Source organism: Tachyglossus aculeatus, chromosome 1 (genome assembly GCF_015852505.1).
Source record: "Tachyglossus aculeatus isolate mTacAcu1 chromosome 1, mTacAcu1.pri, whole genome shotgun sequence".
Lineage (NCBI taxonomy): Eukaryota > Metazoa > Chordata > Mammalia > Monotremata > Tachyglossidae > Tachyglossus > Tachyglossus aculeatus.
Window position 1 is genome coordinate 139,650,811 of NC_052066.1, and position 14,044 is coordinate 139,664,854.

Below are 14,044 nucleotides of genomic sequence, written 5' to 3' on the forward strand. Positions count from 1 at the left end.
ACCTCTGACTCCAAAGCCCGGGCTCTTCCCACTGAGCCACGTAAGGGCCGTGGGGCTGACGGGGATGAAAAAAGGCAGCAAATTGGGGCAGCACGGAAGGGAGTGGGAAAAGAGGAAATGAGGGCTTAGTCAGGGAGATGGGCCTGTAATATAAATAAAATAAATAAATAGAGTAACAGACTGTGAGCCCGCTGTTGGGTAGGGACCGCCTCAATATGTTGCCGACTTGTACTTCCCAAGCGCTTAGTACAGTGCTCTGCACACAGTAAGTGCTCAATAAATACGAATGAATGAATGAATGAATGTCTGCCCCTTCTTCCCTGTCTCCCCCTTCTAGACTGTGAGCCTGCTGTCGGGTAGGGACCGTCTCTCTATGTCGTCGACTTGGACTTCCCAAGTACTTAGTACAGTGCTCTGCACATAGTAAGCGCTCAATAAATACAATTGATTGATTGATTGTTGGGTAGGGACCGTCTCTAGATGTCGCCGACTTGGACTTCCCAAGCACTTAGTCCAGCGCTCTGCACACAGTAAGCACTCCATAAATACGATTGAATGAATGAATGTCTCCCCCTTCCTCCCCAACTGTCTCCCCCTTCTAGACTGTGAGCCCGCTGTTGGGTAGGGACCGTCTCTCTATGTCGCCGACTTGGACTTCCCAAGCGCTTAGTCCAGCGCTCTGCACACAGTAAGTGCTCAATAAATACGATGATTGAATGAACGAATGAATGCCTCCCCCTTCCTCCCCAACTGTCTTCCCCTTCTAGCCTGTGAGCCCGCTGTTGGGTAGGGACCCGTCTCTCTATGTCGCCGACTTGGACTTCCCAAGTACTTAGTACAGTGCTCTGCACACAGTGAGCGCTCAATAAATACGACTGAATGAATGAATGGATGAATGAATGAATGAACCCACGCCCTCCGACTCCAAAGCCCGGGCTCTTTCCACTGGGCCACGCTGCGAGGTGAGGTAGGAGGGGGTGTGCCCTGCCCCAGACGGAGCCAGTAACCAAACGGGCAAGGAGACGGTCCTGACGGACAGGCCCGCAGAGCCGTACCTGAGGCAGAGCTGTTCCAGGGGCACCCTCTGAATTTCCGGCAGCTGCTGGTTCAGGAGCTGGTGTTTAAAGTGATGGCTGCTGAACAGATGGAAACACACTCCGGACGCAACCCGCCCAGCTCGGCCTCTCCTCTGAAGGGCGTTGGCTCGGGACACAAAAGTGTCCTCCAGGCTCTCCATTCCTTTGCTCGCGTCGTACCTGCGGGGGGGAAAGACGAGTTGGTCCGCACGATGGGAGGGTCATGATTTTGTACTCTCGTAGTCCAGTGCTCTGCACCCAATAAGCGCTCGATAAACACGATTCAATGTACAGGAGGGTCGCGACCCAGTAAACGCTCGATAAATACGATTCAACGTACAGGAGGGTCGTGATTTTGTACTCTCTTAGTCCAGTGCTCTGCACCCAGTAAGCGCTCGATAAATACGATTCAACGTACGGGAGGGTCGTGATTTCGTACTCTCGTAGTACCACGCTCTGCACCCAGTAAGCGCTCGACAAATACGATTCAATGTACAGGAGGGTCGTGACCCAGTAAACGCTCGATAAATACGATTCAATGTACAGGAGGGTCGTGATTTCGTACTCTCTTAGTCCGGTGCTCTGACCCAGTAAGCGCTCGATAAATGTGATTCAATGTACAGGAGGGTCGTGACCCAGTAAATGCTCGATAAATAGGATTCAATGTACAGGACGGCCGTGATTTCGTCCTCTCTTAGTCCAGTGCTCTGCACCCAGTAAGCGCTCGATAAATACGATTCAATGTACAGGAGGGTCGTGATTTCGTACTCTCTTAGTACCACGCTCTGCACCCAGTGAGTGCTCGATAAATATTGATTCAATGTACAGGAGGGTCGTGACCCAGTAAATGCTCGATAAATACGATTCAATGTACAGGAGGGTCATGATTTTGTACTCTCAGTCCAGTGCTCTGCACCCAGTAAGCGCTCGATAAATACGATTCAATGTACAGGAGGGTTGTGATTTCATACTCCCTTAGTCCAGTGCTCTGCACCCAGTAAGCGCTCGATTAATACGATTCAATGTACAGGAGGGTCGTGATTTTGTACGCTCTTAGTCCAGTGCTCTGCACCCAGTAAGCGCTCGATAAATGTGATTCAATGTACAGGACGGTCGTGATTTCGTACACTCTTAGTCCAGTGCTCTGCACCCAGTAAGCGCTCGATAAATACGATTCAATGTACGGGAGGGTCGTGATTTCGTACTCTCATAGTACCACACTCTGCACCCAGTAAGCGCTCGATAAATACAATTCAATGTACAGGAGGGTCATGATTTCGTACTCCCTTAGTCCAGTGCTCTGCACCCAGTAAGCACTCGATAAATACAATTCAATGTACAGGAGGGTCGTGACCCAGTAAACGCTCGATAAATACGATTCAATGTACAGGAGGGTCGTGATTTCATACTCCCTTAGTACGGTGCTCTGCAGCCAGTAAGCGCTCGATAAATACGATTCAATGTACAGGAGGGTCGTGATTTCGTATTCTCTTAGTCCAGTGCTCTGCACCCAGTAAGCACTCGATAAATACGATTCAATGTACAGGAGGGTCGTGATTTCGTACTCCCTTAGTCCAGTGCTCTGACCCAGTAAATGCTCGATAAATACGATTCAATGTACAGGAGGGTCGTGATTTCGTACTTAGTCCAGTGCTCTGACCCAGTAAGCGCTCAATAAATACGATTCAATGTACAGGAGGGTCGTGACCCAGTAAATGCTCGATATATATGATTCAATGTACAGGAGGGTCGTGATTTCGTACCTCTTAGTCCAGTGCTCGGCACCCAGTAAGCGCTCGATAAATACGATTCAATGTACAGGAGGGTCATGATTTCATCCTCTCTTAGTCCAGTGCTCTTCACCCAGTGAGCGCTCGATAAATACGATTCAATGTACAGGAGGGTCGTGACCCAGTAAACGCTCAATAAATACGATTCAATGTACAGGAGGGTCGTGATTTCGTACTTAGTCCAGTGCTCTGCACCCAGTAAGCGCTCGATAAATACGATTCAATGTACAGGAGGGTCGTGATTTCGTACTCTCTTAGTCCGGTGCTCTGCACCCAGTAAGCGCTCAATAAATATGATTCAATGTACAGGAGGGTCGTGACCCAGTAAACGCTCGATAAATACAATTCAATGTACAGGAGGGTCGTGATTTCGTACTCCCTTAGTCCAGTGCTCTGCACCCAGTAAGCACTCGATAAATATGATTCAATGTACAGGAGGGTCGTGATTTCATACACTCTTAGTCCAGTGCTCTGCACCCAGTAAGCACTCAATAAATACGATTCAATGTACAGGAGGGTCGTGATTTCGTACACTCTTAGTCCAGTGCTCTGCACCCAGTAAGCGCTCGATAAATACGATTCAATGTGCAGGAGGGTCGTGATTTCGTACTCTCTTAGTCCAGTGCTGTTCACCCAGTGAGCACTCAATAAATACGATTCAATGTACAGGAGGGTCGTGACCCAATAAATGCTCGATAAATACGATTCAATGTACAGGAGGGTCGTGATTTCATACTTAGTCCAGTGCTCTGACCCAGTAGGCGCTCAATAAATACAATTCAATGTACAGGAGGGTCGTGACCCAGTAAACGCTCGATAAATACGATTCAATGTACCGGAGGGTCGTGATTTCGTTCTCTCTTAGTCCAATGCCCTGCACCCAGTAAGCGCTCGATAAATACGATTCAATGTACAGGAGGGTCGTGATTTCGTACTCTCTTAGTCCAGTGCTCTGCACCCAGTAAGTGCTCGATAAATATGATTCAATGTACAGGAGGGTCGTGATTTCGTACTCCCTTAGTCCAGTGCTCTGCACCCAGTAAGCGCTTGATAAATACGATTCAATGTACAGGAGGGTCGTGATTTCGTACTCTCTTAGTCCGGTGCTCTGCACCCAGTAAGTGCTCGATAAATACGATTCAATGTATGAATAATAATAATGATCGCATTTGTTAAGCGATACGATTCAACGTATGTATAATAATAACAATGATCAGATTAGTTAAGCGCTCACTATGTGCCAAGCACTGTTCTAAGTGCTGGGGAGGATACCAGGTGATCAGGTTGTCCCGCGGGGGGCTCAGTCTTCATCCCCATTTTACAGATGAGGGACCTGAGGCCCAGAGAAGTGAAGTGACTTGCCCAAAGTCACAAAGCTGACAAGTGGCGGAGCCGGGATTTGAACCCATGACCTCTGACTCCTAAGCCCAGGTTCTTTCATTCATTCATTCAGTCAGTCATATTTATTGAGCGCTTACTGTGTGCAGAGCACTGTACTAAGCGCTTGGGAAGTACAAGTTGGCAACATATAGAGACGGTCCCTACCCAACAGTGGGCTCACAGTCTAGAAACACACAGTGGGCTCTTTCCACCAAGCCACACTGCTTCTCAATAATAAATGAATATTGGAATAAATGAACGTTTTCCTCTCACTGTGGGTAGAAACCAACGACCCCAGGGCTCAAGCCGGGCAATCTCAACTCTCTCCGAAGCCCTTCGGCGGCACAGTTCCGCCCCATCCCCTGGTCCCCGTCGTCAACTATTAATAATTAATAATAACTGTGGGATTTGTTAAGCGCTTACTGTGTGCCAAGTGCTGATCTAAGCACTGGGGTAGATGTGAGCTAGTCAGGTTGGATGCAGTCTCTGTCCCAGTTGGGGCTCACAGGCTTCATCCCCATTTTACAGATGAGGGAACTGAGGCCCAGAGAAGTGAAGGTACTTGCCCAAAGTCACACAGCTGACAAATGGTGGAGCCGGGATTAGAACCCACATCCTCTGAATCCCTAGCCCCTTCCTTTGCCAATTGGTCATGCTGCTTCTTGTAAGCGCTTGCGGAAAACCACTGATTAGAAGACACAATAGAGAAGCAGTGTGGGCTTGGGAGTCAGAAGGTCATGGGTTCTAATCCCGGCCCCACCCTTTATCTGCTGTGTGACCTTGGGCAAGTCACTTCACTTCTCTGTGCCACGGTTACCTCATCTGTGAAATGGGGATTAAGACTCTGTAAACCCCATGTGGGACAAAGACCGTGTCCAAGCTGATTTCCTTGTAATCGCCCCGGTGCTTGGTACAGTGCCTGGCACATAGTAAGCGCTTAACAAATACCATTATTACTCTCACTATCCAGAGTTCATTACCTTTCCCCAGGGAACTTAAAGTTCTCTATTACATGGGAACTTTAAGCAGTGACCATTAAATTTCCTCATAATGCTAGTGATGGATGAGTCATCTACATGCGCTGCCTCGAATTCCTCAACGCCAACTCTCCTCAACCCCCTCCAGTCTGGCTTCCGTCCCCTACATTCCACGGAAACTGCCCTCTCAAAGGTCACCAATGACCGCCTGCTTGCCAAATCCAATGGCTCCTACTCTGCCCTAATCCCCCTCGACGTCTCAGAGGCCTTTGACACTGTGGACCACCCCCTTCTCCTCAATACGCTACCCGACCTCGGCTTCACAGACTCCGTCCTCTCCTGGTTCTCCTCATCTCTCCGGCCGTTCGTTCTCAGTCTCCTTTGCGGGCTCCTCCTCCCCCTCCCATCCCCTTACTGTGGGGGTTCCCCAAGGTTCAGTGCTTGGTCCCCTTCTGTTCTCGATCTACACGCACGCCCTTGGTGACCTCATTCGCTCCCACGGCTTCAACTACCATCTCTACGCTGATGACACCCAAATCTACATCTCCGCCCCTGCTCTCTCCCCCTCCCTCCAGGCTCGTAGCTCCTCCTGCCTTCAGGACATCTCCATCTGGATGTCTGCCCGCCATCTAAAACTCATCATGTCCAAGATTGAACTCCTTATCTTCCCTCCCAAACCTTGCCCTCTCCCTGACTTTCCCATCACTGTTGCCGGCACTACCATCCTTCCGTCTCACAAGCCCGCAACCTTGGTGTCATCCTCGACTCTGCTCTCTCGTTCACCCCTCACATCCAATCTGTCACCAAAACCTGCCCATCTCACCTCTGCAACATCGCCAAGATCTGCCCTTTCCTCTCCATCTAAACTGCTATCTTGCTGGTTCAATCTGTCATCCTATCCCGTCTGGATTACTGCATCAGCCTCCTCTCTGATCTCCCATCCTTCTGTCTCTCCCCACTTCAGTCTATACTTCACACCGCTGCCTGGATCATCTTTGTGCAGAAACGCTCTGGGCATGTTACTCCCCTCCTCATAAATCTCCAGTGGCTACCAGTCAACCTACGCATCAGACAAAAACTCCTCACTCTCGGCTTCAAGGCCGTCCATCCCCTCACCCCCTCCTACCTCACCTCCCTTCTGTCCTTCTCCAGCCCAGCCCACACCCTCCACTCCTCTGCCATCGCTAACCTCCTCACCGGGCCTCGTTCTCGCCTGTCTCGCCATCGACCCCCGGCCCCCGTCCTCCCCCGGCCCGGAATGCCCTCCCTCCGCACATCCGCCAAGCTCGTTCTCTTCCTCCCTTCAAAGCCCTACTGAGAGCTCACCTCCTCCAAGAGGCCTTCTCACACTGAGCCCCCTCCTTCATCTCCCCCTCCCCATCCCCCCCGCCCTACCTCCTTCCCCTCCCCACAGCACCTATATATATGTTTGTACAGATTTATTACTCTATTTATTTTACTTGTACATATTTACTATTCTATTCATTTTGTGAATGATGTGCATCTAGCTTTATTTCTATTTATTCTGATGACTTGACACCTGTCCACATGTTTGGTTTTGTTGTCTGTCTCCCCCTTCTAGACTGTGAGCCCATTGTCGGGTAGGGACCGTCTCTATATGTTGCCGGCTTGTACTTCCCAAGAGCTTAGTCCAGTGCTCTGCACACAGTAAGTGCTCAATAAATATGACTGAATGAATTAATTAATAATAAGGGCTTAAGTACCACACACACCAAAAAGAATGGCTACTCCACTACTCACTGTCTTTCCCACCATTACTGATCGTTTTCACTGGCCTCTACCCATCCCACTCTCTACCCCGTTCTCCATCCCAGACCCTGCTCTCTGCCCCCGGGGAAGAAGGCTACCTCTTTTCTTTCATTTTCCCCGAATCGATCACGTAGACGACATCGTCGATGGTGACGGAGGTCTCCGCGATGTTGGTGGAGATGATGATCTTAGTGACGCCCACGGGAGGCTTAATAAAGACAGCCTGCTGCTCTTCACTGGACAAAGATGAGTGAAGTGGATGAACGATACACCTGGAAAGAGATGGAAGCACAGTGGCCTTTGCATCAGAATCACGGCTAATTCTAATCCCTAATCCCGGCTCCGCCACTTGTCAGCTGTGTGACTTTGGACAAGTCACTTCACTTCTCTGGGCCTCGGTTATCTCATCTGTAAAATGGGGATTAAGACTGTGAGCCCCGCCATGGGACAACCTGATTACACGCTCCCCGCCACAACAAGCTTCCCTGCTAATACCAATATTTTTTCCATCACAGCCTTATTTTTGGTGTGGTCAGTGTGAATGTGACTCCTCTCTCGCCCAGAGGCTGCTCCTGAAATGGAAATTCTTCACCTAAGCCATGAGGAAGTGACGGGACTTCCTTGAGAAGCAGCGTGGCTTCGTGGAAAGAGCAGGGGCTCGGGAGCCCGAGGACGTGGGTTCTAATCCCGGCTCTGCCACGGGTCTGTTGTGTGATCTTGGACAAGTCACTTCATTTCTCTGTGCCTCAGTTACCTCATCTGTAAAATGGGGATTCAATTCTACTTAGACCTCATGCCTCAGGTGGGACGGGGACGACGTCCGACCTGATTATCTTGTGTCTACCCCGGTGCGTAGTGCAGCGCATAGTAAGCGCTTTAACAAGAACCATAACTGTATCGAGGTCTGAATCTGATTTCCCACCTCCATAAAAACGGATGGATGGATGGAAAGGGCTTTGGTCTTGCCTGAAAGAACGTCAAATTACCGTGCCGGTCAATGAGGGCCCTTTCCCTGATGAAAGGACGATAACAATAATAATAATAATAATAATTTGTTAAGCGCTTACTATGTGCCAAGCACCGTTCTAAGCCCTGGAGTACAGGCATATTGGCCAAACTGATTGTCTGTATTACCATTCATTCATTCATGCCATCGTATTTATTGAGCGCTTACTGTGTGCAGAGCACTGGACTAAGCGCTTGGGAAGTCCAAGTTGGCAACATCTAGAGACGGCCCCTACCCAACAGCGGGCTCACAGTCTAGAAGGGGGAGACAGACAACAAAACAAAACATATTCATTCATTCAATCGTATTTATTGAGCGCTTACTGTGTGCAGAGCACTGGACTAAGCGCTTGGGAAGTCCAACTTGGCAACATGTAGAGACGGTCCCTACCCAACAGCGGGCTCACAGGCTAGAAGTGGGAGACAGACAACTAAACAAAGCATATTAACAAAATAGAATAAATATGTATGAGTAAAATAAATAGAGTAATAAATATTGACAAACATATATGCATATATAGATATCGTCATCATCATCATCACCAAGTAAGCGCTCAATAAATGCGACTGAATGAATGAATGACTGAATTCATTCATTCATTCAATCGTATTTATTAAGCACTTACTGTGACCAGAGCACTGTACTAAGTGCTTGGGAAGTCCAAGTTGGCAACATACAGAGACAGTCCCTACCCAAAAGTGGGCTCATGGTTTAGAAGGGGGAGACAGACGACAAAACAAAACATATTAACAAAATAAAATAAATAGAATAAATATGTACGAGTAAAATAGAGTAATGAATATTGACAAACATATATGCATATATACAGATATCGTCATCATCATCATCACCAAGTAAGCACTCAAAAAATGCGACTGAATGAATGAATGAATAACTGAATCCATTCATTCATTCAATCACATTCATTGAGCGCTTACTGTGTGCAGAGCACTGTACTAAGTGCTTGGGAAGTCCAAGTTTGCAACATCTAGAGATGGTCCCTACCCGACAGCGGGCTCACAGGCTAGAAGGGGGAGATGGACAACAAAACAAAACATATTAACAAAATAAAATAGAATCAACATGTACTAATAATAATAATGACGGCATTTATTAAGCACTTACTATGTGCAAAGCACTGTTCTAAGTGCTGGGGAGGTGACAAGGTGATCAGATTGCCCCACGGGGGGCTCACAGTCTTCATCCCCACTTTACAGATGAGGGAACTGAGGCCCAGAGGAGTGAAGTGACTTGCCCAAAGTCACACAGCTGACAAGTGGCGGAGCCAGGATTAGAACCCATGACCTCTGACTCCAAAGCCTGGGCTCTTTCCACTGAGCCACGCCGCTTCTCTAATGTACTACAGTCTTTTAGACTGTGAGCCCACTGTTGGGCAGGGGCCGTCTCTATATGTTGCCAACTTGTACTTCCCAAGCGCTTAGTACAGTGCTCTGCACACAGTAAGCGCTCAATAAATACGATTGATTGATACATGTTACTACATGTACTACGTTAAATACTGTTCTAAGCACTGAGGTAGATACAACTTAATTAAACTGAATCCGCACGAAGCTCGCAATCGGTCCCTATTTAACTGTGACTGCAAAACCCTCGAACTCACCGCTTAGCTCTCCTATTGTTGAACAAAGCATTTGATTGCAACTGTTCGTAAAGCTGTTTGATCTCTGCTAGACCCGGTAAAAAAACCAGCACAGCACCTAAGAAGGACAAAAACAAATCCAATTAATGCAAGAGAACTGAAGCTAGTTAGAACGACCAGGCGGAATTAATCATCATCATCACCATCATCAATCGTATTTATTGAGCGCTTACTATGTGCACAGCACCATATTAAGCACTTGGGAAGTACAAATTGGCAACATATAGAGACAGTCCCTACCCAACAGTGGGCTCACAGTCTAAAAGGGGGAGCCAGAGAACAAAACCAAATATACTAACAAAATAAATAGAATAGCTACGTACAAGTAAAATAAATAAATAAATAAATAGAGTAATAATGCAGCAAACGAATTGTCTTTCCTCTGTACTGCTAATTCTCCAGGATTTTTTCTTTCCAAGGACTCTTGGATTGAAATGAACAACGACGTGTATGTCTAAGAATCTCATATCAGAAAACGGTTCAAGGATTTATAACTATATGGCTGAGGGAGTCACCACTTTCAATCTTTACCTGAGGTCAAGAAACAAGCGTCATGCCCCAAGTTAAACAGCAAAGACAAAACTAGCCGGCTTGTTTTCCCTGCTTTAATAATAATAATGAGACTAATAATGATAATGGCATTTGTTAAGCGCTTTGTTCTCCCACCAGCTGGGTAACCAAGAATATTCTCTCCAATGACTTCAAAAACAGGTTTTTTAAGTTTTTTTTTTTAAAAGGAAAATTGGCTGGGTATTGTCATAAATTCGCAGTGTGTTTTAATGGGAAGAGCCCGGGCTTGGGAGTCAGAGGGTGTGGGTTCTAATCCCGGCTCTGCCACCTGTCAGCTGTGTGACTTTGGGCCAGTCACTTCACTTCTCTGGGCCTCAGTTCCCTCATCTGTAAAATGGGGATGAAGACTGTGAGCCCCCCGTGGGACAACCTGATCACCTTGTAACCTCCCCAGCGCACAGAACAGTGCTTTGCACATAATAAGCGCTTAATAAATGCCATTAAAAAAAAAAATGGGGATGAAGACTGTGAGCCCCCCGTGGGACAACCTGATCACCTTGTAACCTCCCCAGCGCTTAGAACAGTGCTTTGCACATAGTAAACGCTTAATAAATGCTATCATTATTATTATTAACAAATGCCATTATTATTATTATTATTATTATTCTTATCTATTATCGATCTGGCAATTTGGGTCCATTCACTTCTCCCTTCATATTCATTCATTCAATCACTCAATCGTATTCATCGAGCACTTACTGTGTACTGTACTAAGCACTTGAGAGTGTGATATTACAAAAAATTTTAAGGACCCGACTGGTAGGGACTTTTACTGTGTTTACCAGTACCTAACACAGTGTCCTGACATCATCATCAATCGTATTTATTGAGCGCTTACTATGTGCAGAGCACTGTACTAAGCGCTTGGGAAGTACAAATTGGCAACATATACAGTCCCTACCCAACAGTGGGCTCACAGTCTAAAAGACTGTCTAAAAGACACACAGAGGATGCTCAAAAAATGCACAATACTGATGATAATACCCTATCTAGTACAATGAAGTATTAGCTATACCCTCCTTTGGCGTATTTTATGGTTTAAAGTCAAAGAATCACATTACCTGGTGGGTATGAATGCTTTCCATCAACAATCCACTCCAGTAAGGCCTCTATTAATTCCAGGTTCACCTTCTCCATATCCATGACTGACATTGTTTTTATGACCGACTTACTAACGCCTGGAAGAAGGAGAGAGGCTAGTAAATGGGGGTAAATTACACGAAACAACTCAAACTGCGCGGTTTGTCTCAATAACGTCCCCTTCCAAAAGTCCAGGCCACCCAGTGATGTCTTTTGCATCTTTTAGTCGTCCTGCAAAGCACCAAAGACGGCCTCCTTTCCCTGTGCTGCTTCCTGCTCCAAAGGAGAGAGCGAAAGAGGGAAGAAGAGGGAGAGAGAAAGACACGCATATGTATTCCTGGCACCGTTTTTACATCAGCCCGGGGCTGGGTGGCCCTCGTCTTCTTCTACCGAGGCCCCGTAACCAATCTCTGTTTGCACGCAGCACTGTACTAAGCGCTTGCAGATGTGAATGCACCCAAGGAGACCACTTGACCACCGAGGTTAGATGAACGGGGGACTGGGGACCGAGCCCCGGGCAGAATTTCCACTGCTAGAAGAAGCCTGGTTGCCATTAGATCCTTGGTTTTCATTCCCTCATTCGATCGTGTTTATCGAGCGCTTACTGTGAGCAGAGCACTGTACTGAGCGCTTGGGAAGTACAAATCGGCACCAGATAGAGACGGTCCCGACCCAACAACGGGCTCACAGTCTCCTTGGATGATCTTGCACCTGCCAGGCAAAATCACCAGATCCACCAAAATTATTTTGGTTTTCCTCCAGGTGTTCGATTATCCTAAAGTAGGAAGCCAAGACGAGATTAAAAGCGGAGGTGATGCTAATCTTGGAAAATCGGTAAGCTCTCCCCTACCCCTATCGCAGTTAGTCTTCCTTCCAAACTGGAAAAGTCTAGTGCTCCCTACATAATCAGCGTGGCTCAGTGGAAAGAGCCCGGGCTTTGGAGTCAGAGGTCGTGGGTTCAAATCCCGGCTCCGCCACGTCTGCTGTGTGACCTTGGGCAAGTCACTTAACTTCTCTGAGCCTCAGTTATCTCATCTGTAAAATGGGGATTAAGACTGTGAGCCCCATGTGGGTCAACTTGATCACCTTGTATCCCCCCCAGCGCTTAGAACAGTGCTCTGCACATAGTAAGCGCTTAACAAATGCCACCATTATTATTATTATTATTATTATAATCTCTTCCCCCCACCATTTGAATCTGAGGTCCAGCAGCAGATACTGCTGCAGTATAATAATCATTTAAAAAACACATATATTTTTGGTATCAATGACTTCCCAAACACTCCACTGGCCGGCGGACCTTTCTTGGATTCTGTTTCGGGCCTGGAAATCAGGAAAACACTGAAAGCGGAAGAGAAGACCTCGCTATACACTGAAGGGGGAATCTGGGGGAGGCAGAGAAAGGAGACAACACTCTCTCTTCTCCCACACCTCACCTCCATCCATCCGGCTACCATCCGGCCCTTTCAAAAAGGAAAGGACACTTTTCCAGGCCACTGGAAAAGTAGGAAAAAAAAAAGGTTTCGCCTCACGATTCCCTCCGTGAAAATTTTTACGTGAAAGTTGAGAGTGAATTTTTGTGAGAGTCGATGAAATCTAGCCAATCATTTTGCTGCGCTCCAGAAAAACAACCGAGTACAAAGTGGGCTGAAATCACATTCCTCCCTTAGCTCAAAAGGGAAAAAATAAAACCCTTGAAGATGATGAAGAACTTATCTACAGGCTACTGCTTATGAACATTCGAGGCAGCAGAGGAAATTGTGCCAGACTTAGAGAGAGAGTTCTAGGGATCAGAGTTGTATCTGCTCTAACGGATTAAAGGTCTTCAAAGCCAACATCAATCAATTGTATTTATTGAGCGCTTACTGTGTGCAGAGCCCCGTACTAAGCGCTTGGGAAGTACAAGTTGGCAACAAATAGAGACGGTCCCTACCCAACAGTGGGCTCACAGTCGAGAAGTCAACATCAACTGAACGTGATCTGGCTGGGTAACCGCAGTACTCGAACCACGGCGGGAGGTGGAGGGAGGAGAAGGAAGCCGTGAGATCCTTAAACTCGGTTCCAGATTCCAAAAAGAGGTGTCCTTTAAGAAGTTCCCCTCCTAAACCACGTTACCTTTATAGCGAGCCATGAGCTGTTTAAAGTTTAACTGCTGATCGGGGACGGAATCCTTGACGGAGTTCGGACCCTGCAGGTGGAGAGATAACCTGAGGTCCTCTTCTACTTCTTCAAAGGCCGTCCTGTTGCGTCGCGCTTTGAGTTTCTCCTCTGAGGTCTGCTTCACGGAGCGCATGTACGGGCTACCGTCCTCTAGCACGTACCTGAGGAAATCAAGAAAGCCACTGGTCGTCCGCCCGGCCCTCTCCCCGACAGCCTGAACGTACAGGGGAGAAGCGGGGGCTACCGAGAGGCCCCGTCCCCGTTTTCCTACGGTAGGGAGTGAGTTGGGCCGATGCTCCGGAAACCAGCCGGCTGGGAGACTTTGAAAACTTTTTTGTACAACTTCCACAAAAGTCTAAAAAAGATCGAGAGGGGTGGGAAGAGCCGCATTTCAAGGCGACCGACTGATGCCTGTATTGTTTCCATTGGATTGTTGGTGGGCATTTGTGTGTATATATGCACATAATTATCGAGGTATTAATCCATCAATCAATTGTATTTATTGAGCGATTACTGTGTGCAGAGCACTGTACTAAGCGCTTGGGAAGTCCGAGTTGGCAACATCTAGAGACGGT

The 14,044-nt window shown here is 47.4% G+C and overlaps 1 protein-coding gene across 1 annotated transcript in view; it reads right to left on the bottom strand.

Annotated features, from left to right (window-relative positions):
* Nucleotides 1–14,044, bottom strand: part of DHX57 (DExH-box helicase 57) — a 90,750-nt gene that overhangs the window by 36,670 nt on the left and 40,036 nt on the right. Inside the window, exons 12-16 of the mRNA XM_038756095.1 lie at nt 13,425–13,630; nt 11,291–11,407; nt 9,621–9,717; nt 7,092–7,265; nt 1,056–1,256 (exon numbers count right to left, since the gene is read on the bottom strand). Coding sequence (XP_038612023.1) covers nt 1,056–1,256; nt 7,092–7,265; nt 9,621–9,717; nt 11,291–11,407; nt 13,425–13,630 — 795 coding nt within the window. The remainder of the gene's footprint in view (nt 1–1,055; nt 1,257–7,091; nt 7,266–9,620; nt 9,718–11,290; nt 11,408–13,424; nt 13,631–14,044) is intronic.